This window comes from Amblyomma americanum, chromosome 1 (genome assembly GCF_052857255.1).
Source record: "Amblyomma americanum isolate KBUSLIRL-KWMA chromosome 1, ASM5285725v1, whole genome shotgun sequence".
NCBI classification, from domain to species: domain Eukaryota; kingdom Metazoa; phylum Arthropoda; class Arachnida; order Ixodida; family Ixodidae; genus Amblyomma; species Amblyomma americanum.
The window spans coordinates 243667045-243692147 of NC_135497.1; the positions used below are offsets into that span (position 1 = coordinate 243667045).

At 44.9% G+C, this 25103-nt stretch overlaps 3 protein-coding genes across 3 annotated transcripts in view; 2 read left to right on the forward strand and 1 right to left on the reverse strand.

Moving 5' to 3' along the window:
- Positions 1 to 25103, forward strand: part of Ublcp1 (Ubiquitin-like domain-containing C-terminal domain phosphatase 1) — a 78581-nt gene that overhangs the window by 46830 nt on the left and 6648 nt on the right. The window contains exons 2-4 of the mRNA XM_077651097.1: positions 13514 to 13786; positions 16374 to 16472; positions 20643 to 20779. Coding sequence (XP_077507223.1) covers positions 13514 to 13786; positions 16374 to 16472; positions 20643 to 20779 — 509 coding nt within the window. The remainder of the gene's footprint in view (positions 1 to 13513; positions 13787 to 16373; positions 16473 to 20642; positions 20780 to 25103) is intronic.
- Positions 317 to 5565, forward strand: LOC144116428 (uncharacterized). The gene is made up of 4 exons (XM_077651172.1): positions 317 to 487; positions 1260 to 1457; positions 2859 to 2926; positions 5536 to 5565. Exons 1-4 carry the CDS (start codon positions 418 to 420, stop codon positions 5563 to 5565), a joined length of 366 nt encoding a protein of 121 aa, XP_077507298.1. The 5' UTR covers positions 317 to 417.
- On the reverse strand, positions 6000 to 7267 carry LOC144114854 (uncharacterized). The gene is made up of 3 exons (XM_077648854.1): positions 7039 to 7267; positions 6134 to 6467; positions 6000 to 6032 (listed from the first exon to the last, which is right to left on the reverse strand). Exons 1-2 carry the CDS (start codon positions 7116 to 7118, stop codon positions 6134 to 6136), a joined length of 414 nt encoding a protein of 137 aa, XP_077504980.1. The 5' UTR covers positions 7119 to 7267; the 3' UTR covers positions 6000 to 6032.

Below are 25103 nucleotides of genomic sequence, written 5' to 3' on the forward strand. Positions count from 1 at the left end.
CCCATTTTGCTCCTATAAAACAACGCATCTCGTTCAGCAGTCATAAACAGGCACTAGGTGTGAGTGACCTGCATAAAATTGCTAACAATAAAAACTACATTTCAGTGCTACCCGCTGCTTCCACTTGATTGACGTTTTTGGCTGGCAACGTGCTCCACATTGAGCCAATCCTAGTTGAGCCATAGCCAGTTTTTCCCATGCTTTTCCTGCTTCCAGCGGAGACCAGCGCCTCAGTTCACGTTCGAGGAAAAGGAATTGTTATTGTGTTTTGTTAACGCACGTCGGCATATATTAGAGTGCAAAAAAAAAAACCGATGTGTCGTCGCTGGCAAAAAAAAACGCCGCTTGGAAGGAAATTGCCGGGCTGTTTAACAGCAATCACGGGGTGACCCGACGTGACCCCAATCAGCTCAAGAAATGCTGGGCCAACCTAAACAAAAGTCGAAGGAAGAGGACGCGAGGAAAAAGAGAGATCGCCACAAGACAGGTGAGCGCGGCTTGCAGGCCGTTTACAAATGTTTGTTCCTGCATGCTTTGTATGCCATAAATAAGGGCATGATTATTCTACTTCGGTCGGCGTAAGCAACGTGTACTGGAATGCATAGTTTTTTAGGAACAGTGTGATAACACGTAAATGGGCACGTAATAACGTTTCGGTGCAGTGTACTCTGCTTTATTTACAAACGCAGATGAATGCAGCCTGCGTTAATCGTGTAAATAATGCCCAAGCAGTATCCTGTACAGCCTCCGTAATTTTTAAAACTACAGAGAATGTTTGCTACATTCAAGTCAGTACGAAGGCATGCGATTTCTGCTGCATAGAAGACTATGATGAGCGGGCAGTGCAGTGGGACGGAGGGCTCGCGCCTGGCCAGCAGCGAACTGACAACGGACGATTTTGCTCGGAGTTGGTACCATTCGCATACTATCGCGCCGCGAAGCCAAATTGGGTGCACCGTAGACCAGACGGTGTCTACACTGGCGACCTTTATGTTCATGAGGAAACTTGCCGCGCTATTGACACTTGCTTGGTACTATTGAAAATCCGGAAGGCTGTACATACAGCTACCTACCTTTACTCATTCCTGGCACTGCTGGGACGGGTGGCACAAAAACGTAGCGTGAACAACACACAGTTGCATGCATTGGTGTGCCTTTGGTTGCTTTTGTGTGGCACTTCATGAACAAAATATTTTAATGGCGCATTGTCTATAAATTAAGAGTAGCTTCACTGTGTGCGGTGTCTTTTTTCTTTTCAGGAGGAGGGTCAGCTCAATGCACTGTGAGCGCTCAAAGTGAGCAAGTCATTGCTGTTGCCAGCCACATAATGACCAGGGTAGGCAACCAGACTGACTCTGATGGAGGCATCGACCTGCCACCAGTGGCAAGTTTGCCTGTTATAAGATTGTTGCAGCCAATGGTGGATGGAGCAGGCAATGAAGAATTCCATTATGCAGGTAAAGAAAGCACTTTGCATGTTGTAGAAAAACAGCACTCCCTCTATTTATATTCCTTTGATGACAACGGCAGCGTGTACTGTCAATTGACGCTGTTTCAATGTTTTTTTATTGCCTTGAACCTGCTATGAGGACTGTGCAGTTCATCTACAACAAATTATAAAAATATCATTTAATACAACACTGTGGAAAGCTGCTCTACATGTGGTTGGCTGAATGTTTGTGCAGATAAAGGCTGCATTCGTTGACAGTGCGAAAGGATGACCTGCTCCAAGCTGCATGTTGTTGGACAGCACTCTGAAGGCATTTTGACTTGACGGCTTATATTCATGTGAGTGGTATGCTGTGTTCCTGTAGTGGAAGGCGAGGAGTTGGTTAGCCGTCGGACACCGAGGGAGCAAGCATTCAGTGCTGCAACCTGAACTGCATTCATTATGACATTCTCTCCTGATGATGTTTTTGAGTCTTGTTTGCCATTCCTCCCTCACTTCAAACGAATGCCAACTTTAATGCAGTTTCATTATGCATGCACTCCTTCACATAAATTTTCATATTTCTGTGTACTTGTACATGATGGTGCTCCAGGGATAAGGTAACAACATTCTTGTTGTGAATAATGGTGCAGCTTGCCTATGTGTAATGCTCAAAGCCTTTTCGAATTTGGCTGCTAGTTTCAAGGAAATTGTTAGTTTTGCAATGCAGAGGTTTCGCTCAAAGCGCATGTTTTCTGTAGCCCTCAGGCTCAGGCTGCAGTATTTGTCACCTTTCTTGTATGCCTCACCTTGGCATTTGTGTCGCATATATGCGGCGAAGCAAGCAGGCAGGCATTACAAGGAAACCTTTGCAAAAAAATGAAAGTGGATTAGCTCAGCTACTCCAGGATATACAAAGTGAAAGCTGTCGGCGTTCATTGGCATTGACAACGTTCTAGACGCTGATGATTTTGAAGAAAGGAAGGGCGTATAACTGGCTCCCTGGGCCAGAGGACACGCATGAGTACAAACTAGCAAATATACTAAAATTGAAAAGAAACCCATTGAATGAGCAAAAAGCTGCAGGTGCAGAGTTAGAGGATAACCACATGTGTAAAACTCGGGGCCTGCGTGACTATCACTACTGTATCAGCAGAAAAAAATAAAGTGAGGTCATCAGGCATAATTCAGAGTGAAAGGTGAGGAATATGGCAGAACAAAACAGAATGACTAAACTGGGGCCCCCAGAAACAACGGCAGCTATTTGGCGCCGAGAAGGGCAAGTGGTGCCTTATATAAGAACATTATAAAGCTTTCGTTATAATGTCTCTTCACCAATTGACCCAACAATCTGTGCTGTTGAGGCAGACAGCTAATGTGTTGTAAGCTTAGATTTGTCCAACTAATTTTTACCTTTTCTTTATTACAGAAGACGACTGGGAACCTCCGCTCGTGGATGAGCTGCAGTCACCAGCGGCTGCTGTTGGCAAGAGTGGGGCAACTCCAGAAGCAATTGAGCAGGAGAGCAATCTATTTTTTCCTGCTGTGCAACCTGCTGATGCTTCCAGCACAGCTGCAGCAGGCTGCACTAGTGCTACAGTTGCTTCTGGAGCTGCCGCTAGTCCCACTACTGCTGAAGCAGTGGCCACCGGTGACGCTGGCAGGGCTCCAAGAGGGCGGATGGCCCTTTTAGAAAGGTCTCTGGCAGATGAGAACGACTATAGAGCGGCCTTACTGCGCGAAGAGCATGGACTGCGTCTGCAGCTGATGCGAGAGGACCACAACAGTATTCTGCAAGAGCGGCAGGAGAAAAAACTCCTTGATATCCAGAAAAAAAAATTGGAATTGGAAATCTTAGAAATTGAAAAACAAATCAAATTTGAACAGCTTCGTAGGCTGCGAGAGGCACCAGAATAAACGGTGCCTATGACTGAATGAAACTGGAATGCTGTGTGAATGCTTGCACAAATATTATGTGGCAAATCCACATAACTACACTTCATTTGCACATGTACCGTTTTAAGCACATGACTCGGTGGGAACAGACATACAGCCCCGTCACCACATTGCATGCAAGTCTGACAAGCTATCGCATTGCAGGAGGCAGGTAGGATGGTTGCGTGGTACTTAAGCTGCTATGGCTATATGGATCTTTGGATGCAAACAGCAATTTATTCATAGAAATACGCATTGCTGTATGCTACAAATATGGCTGCTCTAGGAAGGAAAAACCTCCCCTGGCATTGCTTGCAAAACCAACCAGTAGAGAAAATTGCAGGCCACATTGTTAAAGTTTCCATGTATAAAAAGTCAACAATATTCGCTCACGCAAGTCAACACCACATAAATGCTCAAAGGCCAACACCGCTCTCTACTCCTTCCATTATCTTTGCTGTCTCATCTAACCTAAACCCTCGCAGCTAGTGCCTCCTACTCAAGAACCGAAACCCTTAAAGAATGCGATTCCTCCTATGCTGTCTACAAGGTGGGCCCATAGCTTGAGTCAATACAATGCCACAGCCTCCCGCTTTGCTGAAGTAATCTATTGCTTCAAAAATATGGCCACCACATTCCTGTGACAAGCCGCACTAGGCATGACAAAAAAAGACTATAAAGAAGCATGCATCAAAAAAACACTTGCTGATGGCACCCACGTTCTGCTATTTCGAACCCCGCCGAACCATGTAACAATTTCAAAACATGCCAGTTCTCGATGAGTGGAATCAGCACAGTTCCAAGAAGGCCGGCTCAAATGCAAAGCCAGATTTAAGCTTTGACAGCCAACCAGTAACTGCATGTACAAATCAAAAGAACCGCTAGTCCAAGTGTTTGCATGTAAAAGATTTCACTACAACACTTGCGAGCTAGAAGTAGCTACCTAGTCATATCACAAACCATTCATTGAACCCACAAAACAAAAAGTTGCAAACACTACTGGGGTCATAAATTATCTTTCAGTGGTCCACCATGACTGCGGCAGCAAGGCGTTCCCAAACATCAGTAGTGCCCGCACACAATGATCTCGACTAACTGTTGGTGTTGGCTCATGACGACTCACTTTATGATCTAGGGTTTGTATTCAGCCATGCAAAGCAAGGCACCTAACAAACACCAGGTGCATTTGGCTCGAGGACAATGAATATTGAGTGCAACTGCTCGCAGACAGATTGTGTAGCCTTAGCAACAGTTACAGGAGTTCTATGTACGACCATGACCTTTACACTTGGAAATTAAAAATGCTCACAGGTCACACACTCTAGGTTGGTATGTTTCACCATGACACAACAATGCGTGGAATCCTCTCCGCACATATGCTGCTTCTTTCGCTTCTTTCTCTGTGCCAGTTACTGCCCGTTATGCAACTTTGTTGTAAGAGATTGAGCTGGACGAGGCATGTGGATTATGTCAGGAAGCCCATTTCAGACCTAAAGAATCGACCTTTTGCACCATACTATGACAACAACCAACTCCCACTTTGAACAGAGACGAGAGAGAGCGACAATGCACAACAAACCACTCGAGCATCGTTCCTTGAAAAGAAGGCTCCAGTGTGACAGCTGAAGGTTGGACCGTTCTACACCATCTTTAAAGCAAACCAAATGAAAAGAATACACTCATGTTTTTTTTACCTCAATACAGCCAAAAAAAGTGAGAAATTTAATAACTGATTCATAACACACCTCTGTTGGCAAGCCAGAAAACAAAACTTCGCAGTGATCTGGAATTTCATCATTGTAGGCAATTGGGAACGTCTCGTTTTGTTCTAAAAGGGATATTTGAAATTAATGATTGTGCATTGGGTTTTCCGGGCAGAAAGTACAAAGCGCAGAACAGCGTTCAAAGACAGTCAACGGTTCCAGCAGCACCAACCCGAAGCACGCGCTTGCCGAGAGCAGTCCCGCTGCCACATGGGCACTTATTTGTCATTACAATTGTGACATAAAAACAAATTTATACTCAACACATGGAAGACATGCAAGAGCCCAAGCTTGAAGTGCAAGCCAGGTGAAAGTAGGAAAGACGAAGTAGCAGAACTACTTGCTGTGAGGAACCTGAATTCCATGCCACTACCAAAGCAGCCACACAAATGTTTGCTCTGTGGAAAGGTGCACAAGCCCTGCGACTGCTCAACCTAAGGCCTAACTGTGGTACTTTACCAAATCTGGTAATTTTTCACATGCGTGTAAGCAAAGCCGCCAAGGCAGCAGCTCTTAAACAAATGAACTGAGCGCCATTAAGACCCTCAGCAGCAGGGTCAACAAGAGCTTTTCTGGTATTCGCCTCCTGCAAGATCAATACAGCGTTCTTGAAAAATAGCATTTGAAATAGAACACTATAGCAAGAAATGCAGAACCTAGAAGTGGAAGAGTAGCAGTTTGTTAATGCAACAAGCTCGCAACTTAAAAGCTTCCGAAGCTGAGAAAAAATTCTAGTGTAAAGGGGTGTATTCGCAGTGAAGGTCTGCGGTCGTAGATCAGAGAGCGTCATGATGAGCACACTCTCAGGAGTCACTCAGGATCCCCAGCTGCACTTCGTCGACCTCTTCGTCCCGCCGCTTGAACTGCTGCTAGTCGTTCCCATTGCTCTAACATTTCTTTAGTTCCTGCACAAAAGTTGGGATACGGGTAGCATGAGCAAGTGCGCATTATAAACATGCTTTATTCAAAATGCATGGGACAGTGTTGAGGACTGTGCATTTCTTACCTATGTGAAGCTCTTCTGGATGAGCACCCGTCGTGCCTGCATTCCCGACAAGCTGTCGCTGACAGCATCAACAGGTGGCAGGTGCTCTGGCCGCCTCGCTGCTGTCGTGCTGGTGCGAGCCAGTGGAGCGTCCTGGATGGGAGCGCTTTCAATAGGAGGCTGTGGCTCCTTCATCAAACATGCAAAGTTCTGCAGGGCTGCACACGCTGTGATGATCACTGCAGCTTGTTTCGGCTTGTGCTGGAGCCCCATATCCAGACAAGGGAAGAGGCGCTTCCAGACACCGAATGTCCTTTCGACCACATTCCCTGTCTTTATGTGGGCTTGTTGGTACCTGCACGTATAAAGGAATACTGCGTTGATTTAATGCCACAGCTCGAAAGTGTGGTCAAGCTTTGTCAACTTTGTCATGCACTGTCATTGGAAACATTAACTAACCTTCCTTGCGGTGAATTTGCACAGTGATTGCGTGGTAATATAGCGCCTAGAATGTAGTGCTACTCTTCATGGAGCATGGAGAACGAAGCTACACTCTTAATGGAGTACAAACCTACATTATAAAGCAGTACTAAAACAAAATGCTGGGCCTCGATCGCATATTCCGAAGAGACACATTTCGCTATGTGGGACGCCGTAGTGAAAGGCTCCGGAAATTTCTACCACCTGGCGTTCTTCAGCGTGCAACGACGTCGCACAGTACACAGGCCTCCAGCATTTCGCCTCCATAGAAATGTGAACGCCGCGGCCGGGATCGAACCCGCGTCTTTCGGGCAAGTAATCTTGTGACTGTACGTTCGTAGCACCGCGGGGAAATAAATAAAATGACAGCACGTACACGACGCGAACGAATACGTATGAGCTGAACAGTGGTAACTGTTCAGAGAATTTCAATTTTCATTGCTCACCTGCACATTGATGGAGAAATAGCCTTTGCGGTTTCGGTAGACTTCCGCATCTGCACCACCCGGGCTGTTGATGCGGACATGCGTGCAATCTATGCAGCCGGTCACACCAGGGAATTCACCGATCTCATAAAAGTCCCGCATCAGCTTTTCAAACTGCGAGACGGCTGGAAACTGCACCAGCATCGGGCGCAGGTGCTTGGCAATCAGCAAGGTGACCTTGCCAACTGCGCGGCACACCAGATCCCCGGTGACGGTTTGGAAAGTACCGGCCCCATAAAACCTCAAAGCCAGGAGTAGCTGCAGCATCGGAGGAACAGGCTATCCCCTGTTGTCGGGACTTTCACGCAGGGGCAACACGGTGAGCAGCTCCCGCACGGCGTTCTTGGAGAACCGATAGCGGGCGAGGAACTGCTCGTCGTCGTAGGGCTCCATGGGGTTCCCCCGATCTCGTAACGCTGGCCGTGGAATCTTCGGCAACGAATGGGCCTCAGAAAATACTACGTCCATGGCGTGGCAAGCGAACTCGAACGCAGCTACCCTCCGCGCGACGTCCGATCGGTAGGTGGCCATGTTGGAAAATACAACGAAGTCAGCTTCAAGCAAGCTCCTCAGCCGACGTGAAGTTGGACCGAACTAGGATCGAGCCAAGCCGGTTGCAAGTCGCACTTCAAGCCGAGTTTGGTTTATGAAACACGATGGAGCTCACTTGAGACCGATGGAAGTTAAGTTCGAGCCAAGTTACATTTCTGCATTCGGGGGTTAGTGTGGAGTTGAGTGAACAGGTGCTTTGGAATGGTGTTTCTTCTTCCGTGTTCGCTGTGTGCGTCCTGCGCGTTGTGTGTCGTTAGTGTGTGTGTATGTGTGCGGCCCGAACGCTGCATTGGAGTGTACAACCGCTTGCTGTCCCGTGCGGCATCGGTGCGTAGTAAAACGATCATGAGCTGCTACGGCATCATGATAAACAGCTGTGTGATGTTGGTTACATGCTTCTTGGCTGTGAACGTAGCCATGTGTGGTATTCGTCGAGCAGCGGCCCTCAGGAGGTGGCACCAGTGGATACGTGAAGACGATCACTGTTTGCCCGCGCCCTGGCGCCTCACATTCAAGCTCATGCTTTCGCGTTTTATTATTTATATTTGAATTTCACACGTAGTTGAACTGTCGCAAATATTACAGCCGCATCGTGCAAACGTACCGTCTGAAGAGCACCCTTTTTAATTTTTTTAGGGAGGGGGGGAATGAGCGGCTGCTCAAATGTCATTATTATTTTTAGCTTATTTTCTAAATGTGTGCCACGGTGGCCCATTCTCGCCTCTTGGTTGCTCTGTAAGCAATGTATTTATTGGGCCGAAATTTATTTCCTGTTGCGTTGGCACAAAGTTAATGACTCTCCTTGTACTGTGGTGCCATGTTCAAACAAAACACATCATTCTACACTCTCCTTGCAGAATGTCTAATGGGCTAATTATTAACTGCCCAGCGAGTATGCACTGTAATAAATGCGAGGAACGTTACTGAATTACTTCACATTTGGCACGTTCTGTTGTTAGTGGTTACATATGCCTTGGTGCCTGCTTCTTTCCAGTGTGGAGGCGAGAGGCGTGTCAAGCTCCACTTAGCAGCATTTTCCCCTCCGCTCTCTACTGGTAAACATGGGAGAATAAACTGAACATAATGCATGCTTGCTCAGACCTAGCTTAGACTACATTTCTCTTATATTCTATCAAGGCCGATCGGCGTTGGGGAGAGGAGTGGGTGACTAACAAATATACATGTGTAAAAGGCAGATTAATTAAGATGATTATACACAGCAGACTTGAAGGCGTCGGATGCAGTGATGGACACGATGAAGGCAGTGAAGATGGGACAGTTGGAAACAGAAAAATAGAGATCTGCGTGAGTTTGTACTCGAATTAAGGTGAATCACTAGCAAAAAATTAAGAAGGCGCAGAGGACTGAAGCTAGAGTTAAAACTGTAGTTTAACAGAGAAAAGCACCTCCCAGCAAGCCAAAATGAGCCCATGCAAGCAGTTTTGTGAACACAGAACATGGAAAATGAAACTCCTTTTTGGACAGAAGGAAAGCTAAGGCACATTGCTTATTGTGATGTTGCTTAAAAAGTTGGTGTCTAGTTGTTCCCCTTCATATCTGGTCCTTCCACACCTGGCAACTGAAATTCTATGAAAAAGAATCATCTCCAATTGCTCTAATTACATGGGAGGTACACATCTCCAGATGTCAGAGGCTTGGTGTCTCATCTTACAGACTAGCTAGTTTGGTAGATATAAACTTTACCGCATGTAAGAGGCATGCGGTAGCCTTGTAGGGGGAGTGTTTCCTAGGTGTTACAGCATATTGTACAGTGCTGGCATGTTTCATTATTTACATCGCAGTAATATGCTAGCAGAGGCTAGGAAAGTTTTACCTGAACAGAAAAAAAGAATGTTCATGGCATGTCTTGGCCACATTCTTAGTACCATATAAAATATAGTGCAAATAAGAAAACTCCACATTTTTTGTCAGCTTTTTCTTTCTGAGCAGTGATCTTTTGCAAGTTAGCAAGGTTCTAAAGTCTTCTGTGGCTATTGGCTGGCCTACTTGTTTGTCAAAGCTGCCGAGTACACAATGGGTCGGGTAAGTTCAAGCTAAGTAAAAGATAGATAGAAAATTCATGCTTTCAGGGCATTTCTAGAAAAAGCTGCTATTACTTCCTACTCAGGATGAGGAAACAGCATCGATGGTGCACATCCTCCTTGTCACTGCAGCAATTATGGCTGCTCGTGGCTTTTTGGCGGCGTTTCATTTATCTGCATGAAGAGCAGGTGTGAACGGGTGGCAATAGGTACCTACTAAATTAAACATTGCAATGAACAATATTTTTGTGCCTGCGCTTTTGTGACCCATGAAGGAGTTAGGGTTTGTGATTGATAGTTGTGTAGCAAAGATGAGACTGTTACATTGCACTGCACTCACAGATTTGTTTGCCAATGCGTTTGGTTTTTCTCAGCGGTTCGTTTCCTTACCAAATGGCAGAATAAATTCAGCTTTCAACTTGTGCACTGTCATCATGTTTGCAATGTATCTTCAGCTGGTGTTCAATTTCAACTTGAAGAAGTTGTCTAATCATTGTCTGTGTCTAAGTTTTTTCTAACTGTTGACCTCATTACGCTGCATTTTTCACAGAGAGCAAATGTTGCAGTAACATTTTTATTAAATGTTACCCTGTCATGTGGCTAGTAACGTGGTGGAAGCATTTTTATCCAGTCAACATTCTTCTTTTAACATTATAGCAAATTAAGGCCTTTGTTATTTAATATTGCTCACAATTTGTACCAATCACTAAACCTTGAAGCAACTGGTGGGAATAACGCGCTACACACTAACAAAACGACAACTGGAACAGGGGACACAGGAAAAGCGTGCACTAACAACTGAGATTTATTCTGGTATGAGGGTACATAAATACATTTCATGAACATGCTGAAACAATCAATTCATTGCCAATGGCTGTGTCGCACGCTCCTTCGTTTATTGATTAGATGCACCTCCTCACTTGATAACAACACCGAGGGTGTGCTTACGCACTCGTCTTCACCAGCCTCCCATATCTAAAAACTTCTTTTATTTCTCTTTCTTTTCCTTTGCCCAAACTAAAATTTTAGTCCGATCAAACTAAGGGGAACATTTGTGATTTGCGCAATGGGGGGCGAGGTTTCCAAGATTCGTTATTTTTCTTAAGTTATTACTGCGCCCTTTCAACCTGGTGTTTAGACATCTGCCTGATTGACCTATATAGCTCATGCTGCATGACAAGGGAATTTTCTAGAGTATACCGGTGGCACATTCTACGAACTTTTCTTGGTGTGCGATGCCACAAGTGTTAGCTAATTTTTTCCTCGATTTATTCATTTCATGACAAAGGCTCAATAATTTCCGGGGTGTGGTAAACACCAGGAGAACATCATATCTGTTTGCTACTTTATTTAAGCCGTGCGAAACATTATGTACATAAGGGGTGACAACCACAACAGCACCCTGCTCTGCATGCTTTTTCTGCGTTATTTTGCTATCCAGTAGCTTTTGTAGATTCTTTTTCAGCCACAGACGTTATTAGCGCATCAGAGTACCCACTCATTTTTAGCCTATCAATTTGCCTCTTGATGCAACGCTCTACCTGATGAGAACACGATTTCTTAAGACACTGCGCCAAACCATTACTTGCTAAACTCCTTTTCACCAACTTAGAGTGATCGGAATGATAACTTAAGGAGCTTTTTTCCCGTATTCTTCAGGCACGTCCATCACGTGTGCTTGCCACCTTCTTTTATCTCTATGTCCAAGAATCTAATCACAGTGTTCTGTGGCAGTTCGAACGTGAATTCCAGAGGGTATTTCTCCAGCAACTGTAGGAAACCTGAGACACTAATACCACACTCATTTTGGAACATGACTGCACCAAAGTAGTCAACACATTCCTCCTCAACTGCAGTTAATGCAGCCACGACTGGAATATTAAAGTACATGTCCTTAACATCCACTGATACACAGGTAACTGGTGTGCTTTTCTTCAAGAAGGCGATGACTTCTTCAGAACCCCGGACTTTAAGCGGGTCGTCCACCTGCAGTCTCGAAAGGTTCCCTTATAGAAACCGCGCGACACATCTCTGCCACGTCTCCCTATCATCAATGATTTTCCGGAACGGATTCCCTTGTGTGTTTTCACGGTGAACAATGGCGTGAGGCTCAGCTGTTTTCAGTCCTTGACTTCTTTAGCTAGGTGTCCCAGATCCAGACTTGCACATAAGTCTGCTGCTTGCTTCCTCACTTGCTTAAGGTGTATTTCTTTCAAGTTGGTCTCAGCAAAATTCTTCTCCAGTGCAGTCAACGACATTTCCTTACAGTAACCGTCTTTCATCACCACGAACTTCCCTGTTTTATCCGACAGTAGTAACGCTAAGTTGTTTGACTTCAAAAAGTGCAGCGTCTCAAACAGAAAGCAGCAAACAGATATGATGTTCCCCTGTTGTTTACCGCACTCCGGAAATTAGTGAGCCTTTGTCATGCAATGAATAAATCGAGGAGAAAATTAGCTAACACTTGTGGTATCGCACACCAAGAAAAGTTCGTAGAATGTGCCACCGGTATAGATTCCCTTGTCACGCGGCATGAGCTACATAGGTCAATCAGGCAGATGTCTAAACAACAGGTTGAAAGAGCACAGTAATAATGTAGGAAAAATAACGAAACCTGGAAACCTCGCTCCCATTGCGCAAATCACAAATGTTCACCTTACTTTGATCGGACTACAATTTTAACTCGGGCAAAGGAAAAGAAAGAAAGAGAAATAAAAGAAGCCTTTGAGATATGGGAGGCCGGTGAAGACGAGTGCGCAAGCACACCCTCGGTGTTGTTATCAAGTGAGGATGTGCATCTAATTAAAAAACGAAGGAGCGTGCGACACAGCCCTTGGAAATGAATTGATTGTTTCAGCATGTTCATTAAATGTATTTGTGTGCCCTCGTACCAGAATAAATCTCAGTTGTTAGTGCGCGCTTGTCCTGTGTCCCCCGTTCCAGTTGTCATTTTGTTAGTGTGTAGCGCGTTATTCGCACCAAATGTACAACCAACTAGCCCACATTGCTACCTTGCTTGAAGCAGCATTATGCGTTATTTGGTTCTAATCTGATCATCACCCATCCACGGATCTTCACATTTGCACATGGGGTTAATCTCATTATACATGCTCACGGTCATTCGCCATGCTAGTTCGCAGAAATGGTTGGCTAAGAGTAAACCAGAAAGATCAGAAATGGGACGTCATGTGACGCCTAAAGTCCTCGGGCCAACGGTTCGTCGTGTAAAAGTGGCGTCACCTCATAAGCATCTTCTGTTTTTGCTGCCTTTAAGCTAGTTATTAGCGCGTTTGGTGGCACACAACGCCGATGGGGTCAACCGTAGTGTCTATAGTGTTAAGTTTTGATCAAAATGTAATGTTTAGGTTTTTTTCCTGCAATGACTACAAAGTAACACGGACATTTACTTCATTACTCGATTGTAGTAAGGTCACTCTCTACGTTTCGTCCAAAGCAGAAGTGGTTCCATTTTTAAAACGTACAGAGTCTACGTTATAGGTACGGAATTTTTTGCAGTGATAGCCCAGTTGTGTCACTGCATTGTGCGACGCGTTGGCTTAGCTTTGAGCATCTTATTGTTCTACAGAATGTCATGCAGCCGCCCTTACTTCAAATTCTTGGCGTAGGTAAATGCTCAGTGGGCTGTGTAGACGATCATTTAGCCCAGTTGCGACTCAGAGATGGTTTGCGTCTCTGCATCGTGCGACGCGTTCGCTTAGCTTTGAGCATATTATTGTTCGACAGAATGTCATGCAGCCGGACTTATTTCAAACGCGTGGCGTAGGTAAATGCTCATTGGAATGTGTAGACGATCATTTAGCCCAGTTGCGACTGTTTTTCAGCAAAGCCACTGAGTGAAGAGGTCCGCCTTTCGGAGCTCAAGTTCGATTCTACCGCCAAGAACATGATGGTTTGGAGCCTGGAGTCGTACAATGTGCCGGAGGACATCCCAGATGTGATGAACGACTTGAACAATGATGAAGACAAGGACATGCCGATCGAAAATCCTGATGACGAAATTGCCAAGCTAATCAAAACCTACAAGATCAAGTGGCTGAATGAATCAAGAACAGGAAAACGGCTTCTTGTGCTTGACATTGACTATACTATTATTGGCAAGTACAAATATTGTCTTGTGGTAGTTCTACTTAGTTTTGTTTTTCTCACATAGTGTATTCGTTCACCTCATGCACACTATAATGGCTTGTCAGGCAATGCACCTGTGCTATTTGATCACATAGTGTTCATTGGAGGAACTTGGAATTTGTCTTGTGAGACAGAAACATCTTTATTGTGGCTCAATGGATGGTCACTGTGCCACAATAACCTTGTAAGACCCAGCAGTGCAAACGTTGTCCTGTATTTGAAAAATTTGGACAGTGGAATCATAGGTGCAGCTGCCATGAAAGGTGGGTTATTGGCATAAAAACTTTCTCAGAACCTGTGCTGTTATGTAGTGAGTATTGTCAAAGTCGTATTGTTTCCCTCCTCAGCAGTTTTCAAAAGATGGGAGTTGGTGGCAACACGTTTTGCTGTGGTGCTCCATTAAAGCCAGTGGATTCACGTAAATTTAAACTGCCTGCAAAGCATTTATTAGCAATTGTAACAGTGCAGCCAATGCACTTAAGCACATATTTGAGTGACAAGACCTGAAATATTTCTGTGAGCCTTGAAAATTTCATGATTTTCTTTATATTTGACATTTGCCAGCACACAGTCAAAAGTTTGAAGCATAGAAATAAGTATTTCAGTTGTTTTGGGCCCCAAGTTATATCTCGAATGTTTGAGAAAATAATGATGACACAATTTACACCCCAGGCCTTGGGAGGATAAAGTTGTTTCAAACCTGTCTTAGAGCCACAAATTAATTCATTCTGCAATGAACGGCTTTATTTTAACGGGTGCATAAATCACTTTTGTAAGCTCTTTTGTGTGCTCCATTCTGATCACTGTTCCATTAATAGATTCAAAACTTTATTGATACTGATAAAGGTAGCCTAAAGACATGTTTGCCGGTCATTTTCATGCGTTGTTGAACAGCTTGCATGTCTTGGAACTTGTTGAGAACTTGTAAATGCTTATCTGACTAGTTCTGGAGAGGTTATGTAGCAGTAGTACTAGCTGTTGAGATGTGACCATGATTCATTAATTTCAAAAATGTTCACAGGAGCCGGCATTAAGTTCAGCATTCTAACTGCTATATTACTTTAGATATCCAGCAGCAGCCTATGTCATGACACATGCTGCATTGCCTTCGTGCACCGTTGCACTACGTTGCATGTGGTTTTAGGCATCCCAGTATATTTGATGCTTTAGGAGAGTGTTTGATGCCAACCCAGCTTGCTGCCTCCAATCAGGGACATATTGTCGGCCAGGTGTAGCTGCATGTATGGTGGACTGTCTTTGAGGTGAGCATGATTGTAGCAAATTGCTCAGATGGACAGAAGTGGCTGAAGTGTTGGGTTGTTTCGTTTTAGATTAGCTATATGGGGTTTAACGTCTCAAAGGGACGCAGGCTACGAGGGACGCGGTAGTGGAGTACTCCGGATAATTTCGACCACCTGGGGTTTTTGTAGCAATAGCTACATTATGGTAGCATTTCCAGCGTTCAGCGTGGCTGCTCCGCCACGCTGTCACGTAGTTGGTCACGTGGTGCGGAGCAGCTGCCGGTGGCGCGGCGCCATGGCTGATCACGTGGTTCGTCACGTGACCAATTTCCACTCGGTCAGCTGTATCTATCGCGTCACTTCAGGTTTAACCAAAGCTAAACCACCGCCATTTTTTAATACACGCACAGTACGCAGGACTATAGTGTTTTGCCCGCATCGAAATGCGACCGCCGGGGCCGAGATCAGACCCGCATCTTTCGGGTCAAAAGCTGAGCACCGTAACCACTGAGCGACCGTGGAAGCGTGAACTGTTGGGTTGTACAAGAGTTTAAAGGTGCCAAGAGTGAACTGGCAATGAAACATGCTGAAATGAAGGGAACTTTGCAACAAATAGTTTATTAAGCACCGCGGAGGCTATTATCAGAAGTATTGTATATTGCTCCTTCAAACATTCCGTTCTTGGTTTCAGTCTTTTATACTAAAACTACTCTTTTTCACATGGAAGAACATCTGCCCAATGTTTGCTAAGGATGCTTACAGCCCTTGTACTTGTGAAAACTTGTAGGTTTAATTGAATGAATTTATTCTGAAAGGAAGCCTTACGGCCATTCGATTGGTGTAATTAAACAGCAGAACGTGACCAACTTCATGTCACATGGAGAACCAGCCACGATTCTCCATTGCTGTCTACTGCAGTCTTTTTCCTTGCACAACTCAACAAAATTTTTTATTGCCCACTTCTTGCTTCGCTATGCCGGTCAGTGTAGCCCTGCTATAGTTTCTAAAGTAGTGCTAGCAACATGCACAAGTTGGGGGGTTTATCTTAACAGAGTTATTTACATTCATGGGAAACTAAGAAATGCCCCCAACTGCTCACATTATCTCTGAACACAGCTTAAGAGATTTTGTCTTAAAAGGAGTCTACTGTAATGAGTAAATGAGCAAGATAGAATTGCTTTTCTTTTTTTTAATAAGTATGCAAGAATCCTACTTGGAAATATTCTTCTTTTATTGCTCATGCTGAATGATCTTCACGTTCACTTTGATTTAGCTTTTGTGTGGTTCCTTAAAATTTTTGTTTTTCTATTTGCAGCCAAATGGACAACCACAAAGTCCATGGAAGAGTTGATGAGACCATTTCTTCATGAGTTCCTAGAGTCAGCATATCAGGACTACGACATTGCATTTTGGTGTGAGTTTTCTTTGCTGTGATCATTCATAAAAAGATGGTACTTGAATATTTTGTATAGTCTATATCGGTTCAAACATTCTGTTACTGCTAGTACAGCACCCGCTAATTAAAAAGTTAATATTTTTTTGTAACTGTATTGCTTGTTCTGAAAACAGTGTCCTGCTGAAAGTGGTTCCCTTTGCTGGCAGTGCTCTTTACACATCATAGCTTCCAGTTATGGAATGGTTTTTGTTTTCTTCCTGCAATGATGTGCAAATTTATGTTTTACGAGACAGCGTTAAGGAGCTCGTGTCGCAGTAAAGCCGATGTCGTCGGCGTCAGCCGTAATCGAAAAATGCCTCCTCCTCCGCGTGGGCGAAAAATCCCTCCTTTTCCGCGTGAGCGAAAAATTCCTCCTCCACCGCGTGAGCGAAAAATCTCTCCTCCTCCTCGCAATGTACGCCCCTGCCCCAACAGATGGCGCGCGACGTCAGCGGCCCCCACTTGTCATGTTCGGGCGCAGTGAGGCCGTTCGGGCACGCCGAAATCACGCGGTGAGCGGCGAACAACGTAGCGCACATCCAAAGCACGTTCTCCACGAAAACAAAAAGCTGGGCAAGTTGGAATGGATTCATCTTTAAGCAGCGCGAAACACAGGATAAGTGGAAGAAGCACTCGCTCGTGTCGTCTCGTGTTTCTTCCACTTGTCCTGTGTTTCGCGCTGCTTAAAGATGACTTCTCCACGAAGCTTGCGGCTTGCTGCCCGTTCGTTCGGCGCGGAAGCTATGCTGGTGTTCGTGACATCAGGTTTGTCGAGGACGATGTGCCGCTGAACTACGACTGCAACTTGACTCCCGCGCGTTTCGGCAAGACGCCTGGCAGCGCTTCTACGTTGTTTGCCGCTCCGCGCGTCCGTTTCACCGTGCGTAGAAGAGCGATTTGTAGCAGAGCGATCGCGCCGAACGGGCGATGGCGTTCCGTGGACTCCCTGGCAGTGCTGTAACACACTGTCGCGTTCCACTCTTAAAGGCGAAGCTTAAGCATCCTCCAATTTTTAAAACGACAGGTGGTGAAATTTTTTGAGGATATGAGCTGACAGTGATGGGACTGTTACAATTCAGTGCCACAGCAGATTATTTAGGCAATAAAATTCTAAAGGCATTAGTTTACATTCTAGAACTTCACACTGAGCCGCGGGTGGGATAGTATGCTTCCTCTACCCATGTGAGACCGGGGGTCAGGTAGGATAGGGTACGTCCATTGATATTGAAGGCTATAGGTCAGTTGCAGAAGTCTGGAAGTCAGCTTCTCTGCACGAACAACTCCTTCACCATGACCACTGGACCGTTCTTTGGGTAAGAAACTAAAGGCATTAGTTTACATTCTAGAACTTCACACTGAGCCGCGGGTGGGATAGTATGCTTCCTCTACCCATGTGAGACCGGGGGTCAGGTAGGATAGGGTACGTCCATTGATATTGAAGGCTATAGGTCAGTTGCAGAAGTCTGGAAGTCAGCTTCTCTGCACGAACAACTCCTTCACCATGACCACTGGACCGTTCTTTGGGTAAGAAACTAGGTGCAGCGCTGCAAAGTTCTGCAGTCTGGGAAATTCCGAGAGTCTCCTTGACGCTCTGCATTGTGTGGCCATTGTGATTAAGGTATTAAGCACAGTTCTCCAAACACGTGCGCTGGTCGGGATGGGGAGGAAACAGCCATTCCAAGCCTTCTGTGGCTCTGCAGCCAAGGCTAGGCATGAAAGGGAATGAGACAGACCTTTGTCCCCCTGCTGCGGGGAGTAGGTGATTGTTATCCTGGCATATAGGCGTATGCAGGGCGCAGGGGGGTTTACAATAGAACTCTCCAGCACTGCAACCAACCTCTGCCTGTACGAGAGGCTGCGCCGCCATTGGGAAGTGTTCTTGTTTTGCAGTGAAGCCGACTTCTGTATTTCCGCAATCCATCTATCTCGCATCATTGGACTTGGTGAAAAAAGGCTTAGCATGTTGTTGCACTAAATTAGCCTGCCTACGTAAACCCTGTGTTGATTTTCTGTGAGCAGCATTCATTTTGGTAATCCTTCATTGAATGACATAGAAGCTTGTCTCTGTGACACTCATGTCTGTTTTTTTAATTGAAATTAGAAGCAGATACATATCTCATGAAGGGCGACTTTTTGCAAGCATAAACAAAGCTGTTTTGGGGAAGACCTTCAGGAATGCTTGTGTACTGGTTTTTTTATTGTTTCAACCAGGTGCAGAGAACTCATAGTCATCCCTGGCATGGGCTGGTCTTGCACTGGGTCTTTCATGCACCTTCTTTGTTTGCTTATTTCATGTGATCATTTGCTTTAGCACTATAGCTTGTGAATCTAAATTTAGCTGCCACCTTTCACATTCCTCTAAGTCTAGTGTTGATGTTGAAGGCGCTTAAATATCATTGTCAGAGTGATGGGATGTTTTGGTGGCTCAGTTGTCTTTTTGGGTGAAGGATAGCTGTTGTTTCTCCTTGGTAGTAGACTTCCATATTTGTTGAAGAAGCACAGTTTTTACTTTTTACATGAAAACTAAACCGGAGAAAGAAAGTCCAACTAAGGACACAAGCTACATTGCTAACCCTAACAAATTTACTAATGCTGACACAAAACCAGTAACAAGCCAACGTTACTAACTTGACGTGGCGCAGAAATTTGGCTATTGTGAAGCAATGCATAACACGAACTGCAACCTATTGGCATTGGGAAGTCTCAGCTTGAAGGCTGTGTCGCGGTCCTGCTTTGATGGATCCCTCTATAAATATATCCCCGTGTGTAGTAAGCATGTAACAATATTTAGATGCCCAGTGCCACATTTTGGAAAGATGGAAACAGCTGCACACAAATCTGCACATTGAAGAAATTATGCCACACGACCTAGATATTAAGGTGATTTCAAGGGCTGTCAAAAATCCATTCTTGTTCTTAGCTGCAGGTAAGGTGTATATGTAGCACTATCCCATAAGGAATAAAAACAGTGCTATTCCTAAGGTCTCGGAGATAGGAAGGCAGCTGCTGAGGGGGATGGAGCTTAATGGGCGTGGTTTTTTTTCCTTGCAGGTAACTGTCATTATGAATTGTCATTCTAGTTTGTGCATTTATGTGCTGTTTTCCCACCAGTTCGAGCCTCTTTTTGTGAGGGGCCTTCCGCATAGGCACTTGACAGTTTTAGCACGTCAGAGGGGATGAAGTGTTTAAATTATTTCATAAGCTTCAAAAAATGACTTAGCAAAGTATTACTGAATTTTGAATGGAGCATTGCAGATTTGTTACCCCAAGGCTCTTTCATTGTGACTTGCTAATGTGTAAATATGACAAGTAGTTATGCTAATGTGAAAAATAGGTTATGCATGTGCACTTTGATGTTTGTAGCTATTTGGCATGCTAATAATGGCAGTTAATGTTGATAGAGCCTTCTCTCATTTTTGTACACTTCGTGTCTTAGTGCGTTGTTCATGTTATTTCAACCTGCTTTTAATAGCCTGATCCTATTATTTGGGCTTTGCATGCAATTTTAGTCTCCTCATTTGAATTCGTTAACTCTTGGTCTAGTTGTCATTTTGATATTATATTCATCTTAATTAGTGCACAGGCCAGAACAACAGAAAAGAAGAAGATGTAACAAAGGCGCGAGTCACAATTGAGCTTTTTTGTTGTCCTCTCTTTTGCATTAAATAAGATGAGTGTGATGTCATTATTTGAATGTAGCATTATGCGCTCAGCCTGTTTTGTTATGCGTGCATGCAAAATTTCACAGCAAATCGGTTCATGCCAGCTTTAAGAAGGTGTCGCATGGCACCATGGCAGCAGGAGGAGGAAAATTTTGAAGCCAAATGAATGCTTTGAATTATGAAGAAGCGGACGCTGTGTATTTGGTAAACTTCAAAAACTTGGCATGTTTTATACCATTGCCACAGTGAGCTCAGGCATGCTACAGGTGCTTTTGGCTGTGCAACCGTAGTTTAGCGGTTAGCTAAAGTGGGCTGCAGGAACAGTTCTGATTTTTTTCATTTTTCACAGTCTTGCTGATATTGTCACAATACCTATATGCTTTCCTGCTTGTGGCAGGAGTTATCATAGTGCTGTCAATTGCCTTTAATTCTGATGAGCTATGCTGCTAAGGCAACAGTTTCTAAGACAGTGTTGTTACTCTTTCAGCGGCAACAAAAATGATGTGGATTGATGCCAAGCTTTGGCAACTTGGTGTCACACGCAATGAAAAGTACAAAATTGCATTCCTGCTGGACTCCGGAGCCATGATTAGCTTGCACACATCGAAATATGGTTTAGTCAACGTGAGTGCATCGCTGCGATTTGTCATTTTCTCACATTTATTTCTATAATTTCTGGTTCAGCCATTTTTCAAAGTGTTTGGTGCTCATTCTGCAGCGACCTAGACATTTCTAATAAGGGCGGCATAGCCATATTACTCGCTTAACTGTTGCGGACACGTGGCACTAGCATGGTAGAAGGGGAAAACTGGTTTGTAAAAGTCCCAAAAGGAAGCGTTTCGACGTCTCCATACCTTGATGGAGAGGCCTAAGACTGCAGCTTTTCATGGCTTTGTAATTTCTCTGAAGGAGGTTCATGTTTGTATCATGTCTGATCATTCATGGTGCTGGTATTTGGGAAATTTATTAGAGGGGTCCTGAGTTGCTTCTTGAAGGTGAAGAAAGCTGCCGCTTGTTAAATCATATGCCGAGGAACATCCTAGAAAAATTCGTTTGCTTCACACAGACCAAAAGAGTACAGTCTTACTCCGAAAATAGTTCAGGTACTTCAGTGCCCATTTCAAGTCCCTTTAATTATTCATGCTTTTTATGACTGCTTATTATTTCTGTTTCTTGCATGTTGTGGCGAGCAAATGGTAGCTTTTACTAGACTTCTTTAGCACACGGCTGCCCCCGCGGTGGCGCAGGGGTAATGGCACTTGGCATCAGATCCAAAAGACATAGGCTGCCGCGGTGGCTGAGTGGTTACGGCGCTCGGCTGCTGGCCCGAAAGACGCGGGTTCGATCCCGGCCGCGGCGGTCGAATTTCGATGGAGGCGAAATTCTAGAGGCCCGTGTACTGTGCGATGTCTCAGTGCACGTTAAAGAACCCCAGGCGGTCGAAATTCCTGGAGCCCTTCACTACGGCGTCCCTTATAGCCTGAGTCGCTTTGGGACGTTAAACTTCCATAAACCATAAACCATAAACCAAAAGACACAGGTTCAACCCTGGCCACGGTGGTCGCATTTCGGTGGATGCAAAATGCTAGAGGCCCGTGTACTGAGCGATGTCAGTGCACGATATCGTGTCCCCAGGACGTCTGTGCTAGAGGCGCGTGTACTGAGCGATGTCAGTGCACGATATGGTGTCCCCAGGACGTCCGTACCGGTGTCTGCAAACGAAGAGACTTGGTCACCAGGTTTTCTCTCATGCAAATCAAGTTAAGTTTAGATGGTATCTGGAAGCAGTGATTTCTGAGGTGAGTGAAACATAGGGCCGTATTCTCGTGACAACGTCTTGTTCGACAAGCTGAGTGGAGACTCGTCCAAGCACGTGCTCAAGAATGTCGTAAAAAATGAAGACCCTGGAGACTGAGGCCTTTTTTACCTGACGACAGCTGGAACACACAATTCAAGGTGATTTCACTGACGTTCAACAACACGCCAACTTTACAGCCAATTTGAGGAAGCGCCAGTTCATGACGTCTCAGAGGAGGAAACTTAAACCTTTACGGGCGTATGGAGCGAAGAATGTCCAACAAGACCTGGTGATCCTTTCCTCCTACCAGCCCTTAACTGCCGAGGCATCCATCTTCTCCCGCAGTCTGAACTTTATTACTGGTCGAGCACCGGACAAAAGGAAGGTAATCTGCTATGGGTAACAAGCTGTGAACCGGTTGCCGCCGTCTGTCTGGAACTAAGCACGCATCCGCGCCATTGGCGTACTTTCAAAGTAGCGGAAATACACGACGAGGCTCTCAGTTCTCGAAAAACAAGCCATCAGGAGTCTACACTACACCATTAGTATTGTTGTTCTACCTGCCGACAAAGGCAACGCTACTGTGCTGCTAGACAAGAAGGACTATGACGAAAAATGCATGGCCTGCTGGAGGACTGAACAACATATTCAAAGGAGACTACAAGAACCTCTGGCAGATATTTTCAAGTTCGTGCCTCCGGCCAGGAAAAATGGCTCCACACCTGCTATTTATGGGCTATCCAAGATCCACAAGCCAGTCGTGCTGTTGCGGCCCATCGTGGATTCAGGAGGTCTCCACTTTACAGCTTTTCGAATTACCTGCACAGTGTAATAAGTCCTCTGGCCGGAAAAATGCCTCACATGTGGCCGATTCCTGCGACTTTGTTAAAAAGGTATGCAATATACAACTGGACGAAGAAAATACAGTGATGTCCTTCGATGTCACATCACTGTTCACCAGTGCGTCGGTCAGCCTGGCCGTCTCTAAGTGCGAAGAGCTTTTGGAGAGGGGCACCGCTTTTACTGAATGCACTCCGTTTGGCATCCCAGACCTTTCTAATTTACTCCGTTTCTACCTCAGCAGAACGTATTTTGCATATTGCTCGAAGTTTTACTCGCAGACACACGGCACTGCCATGGGCGCCTCCATTTCCGTAACGACAGCAAATATCTTTAATGGAAGCATTAGAAACGGAAGTTCTCGGTAAATTCACATAGCAAACCAAGCTTTTTTACCGCTACGTGGATCATTATTTTTGCATCCTACACAAAGAGGAACCCTCCCAGTTACTGCAACAACTGAATGCATTCGGGCTAAGACTACAGTTCACGGTCGAGTGTGAACAACATGGCAGTGTCCCGTTCCTCGACATCTGGGTACAACGCAAGGGCGATGGACTCTCCTTCAATGTATACGGAAAACCAACGCACACAGGAAAGTGCTTAGACTTTAATACAAATCACCCGGTTGCTCACAAAAGATCCGTTGTGTCATCTTTGGTGACGCTTGCGACGCGAATCTGCAAAGAAAAATACTATTTGCCAGCTGAGCTTCAAATGATATGCCGAGAGCCTTTGTCTAACTGCTATCCCGACAACTTTGTGGAAAGGATCCAAAAACAGCCGTTGCGACCGAGCTCGGCCAGTCGTACGTTTTTACCGCCACTGCTGGCATTCCGTATGCACATTGTATAATGGAAGCTTTATCATGTATTTTCGCGGAGTATAACCTGCGCATTGTACACGTGCCTTCCAGCAAACTTCGAAGTATGCTGGTGAAAGTCAAGGACCTTTGTCAGATGACCACTTTCCCGGCGTTTTCTACCGAATCTATAGGAAAATTCCCCAGAGGAATGAAAGAGCATCAGCGCGATGTCGGAAACCACGAAGTGGCTTCCAGTGCAATTGCCAAGCACGCGCACGAGGAGATGCATGATATTAACTGGGACAAAGCTTCAGTCTTATCAAAAGAGCAGAACTTGACTACACGTCTTTTGCTTGATTCATCTTTTATCCAAACGATGCCTGATACTATGTACCGGAAGGAAGGGAGGATGCGAACTGGTATACATGCAATCATTACATTATATTCAGCGTATTTAAGTTTAGACAGCTGGCCATTTTAGCCTCAACGTCAATAAGAAACCCGTACGGGTTCCGAAACGTCAATTTTTTACTTTGACTTGGTCAATGAGTTATACTTTTATTTCTACTAATGCCTGATCAGTAGGACTTTCGTCGAACCATTGACTATATCTTCTAGTGTATTTTCAAAATATGTCAAGAAATTGTTTACGTTTCCTGATGGCCGCTGACACACCGACATGAGTGTAATGCCACATGAATCCACGACCAGAATTTCATACTCTTGTGGACAACTGAATATTTTTCCAACAAAGCTGGAGGCATTCCACGTCAAAAATGCAATGACACACTGCCCCCATTTTTATTCTTTGTGTGAAGAGAAACTTCTGAGTAATCATCGATGTAGTTATGTGTAAGTTGTTCGTGAACCAAGTTTCAGTAAACGCTAAAATATCAAAATCAAGATTTATATAGGTAGTGACATCAACTTTGTTCCTTAAGCTCCGAGAATTTAAGCAAAACATAGAATAGAATTTACTTTTTGATGAAACCGGTTTTAAGAGCGTTTTACAATCATCCCCACTATGATACGTTATTGAAAGGTGGGCTATTGTGCAGCATTTCCATTCAGTTCAGGAATTGCGGATTTACTTTCAACAAGTATCTTGTGCAACTCCATCATCTAAGTGGCGTCCAAAGCTACAGATAGCGGACGTATCATGGATAAGTCAGCTTCACTGGCGATGCGCAATGCCAGTTTATCGGGAGCCCTTCTAACAAATACTCTGCCGTCGTTTTGTCATGTGAACTGATAACCCATCTCTTGAGCGCGTGTGCGTGCCAACCAAAGCTGGCGCTTGTTCTGCAGTATCAGGTTATCATACAAGCTCACTTCCGAGCTTTTTCGCATTACATTATCATACAAGCTTACTCCTGAGCCACTTCGCTGCTCCTGCTTTGCTTATTCTTTCCAGTTTTTCTTAGTTTTCCGTGAGGCAAAACGAATTAAAACGGGTCGCCCATGCTCACCCTTTGATGGAACGGGATGCAGGTCATCCAGTTCTT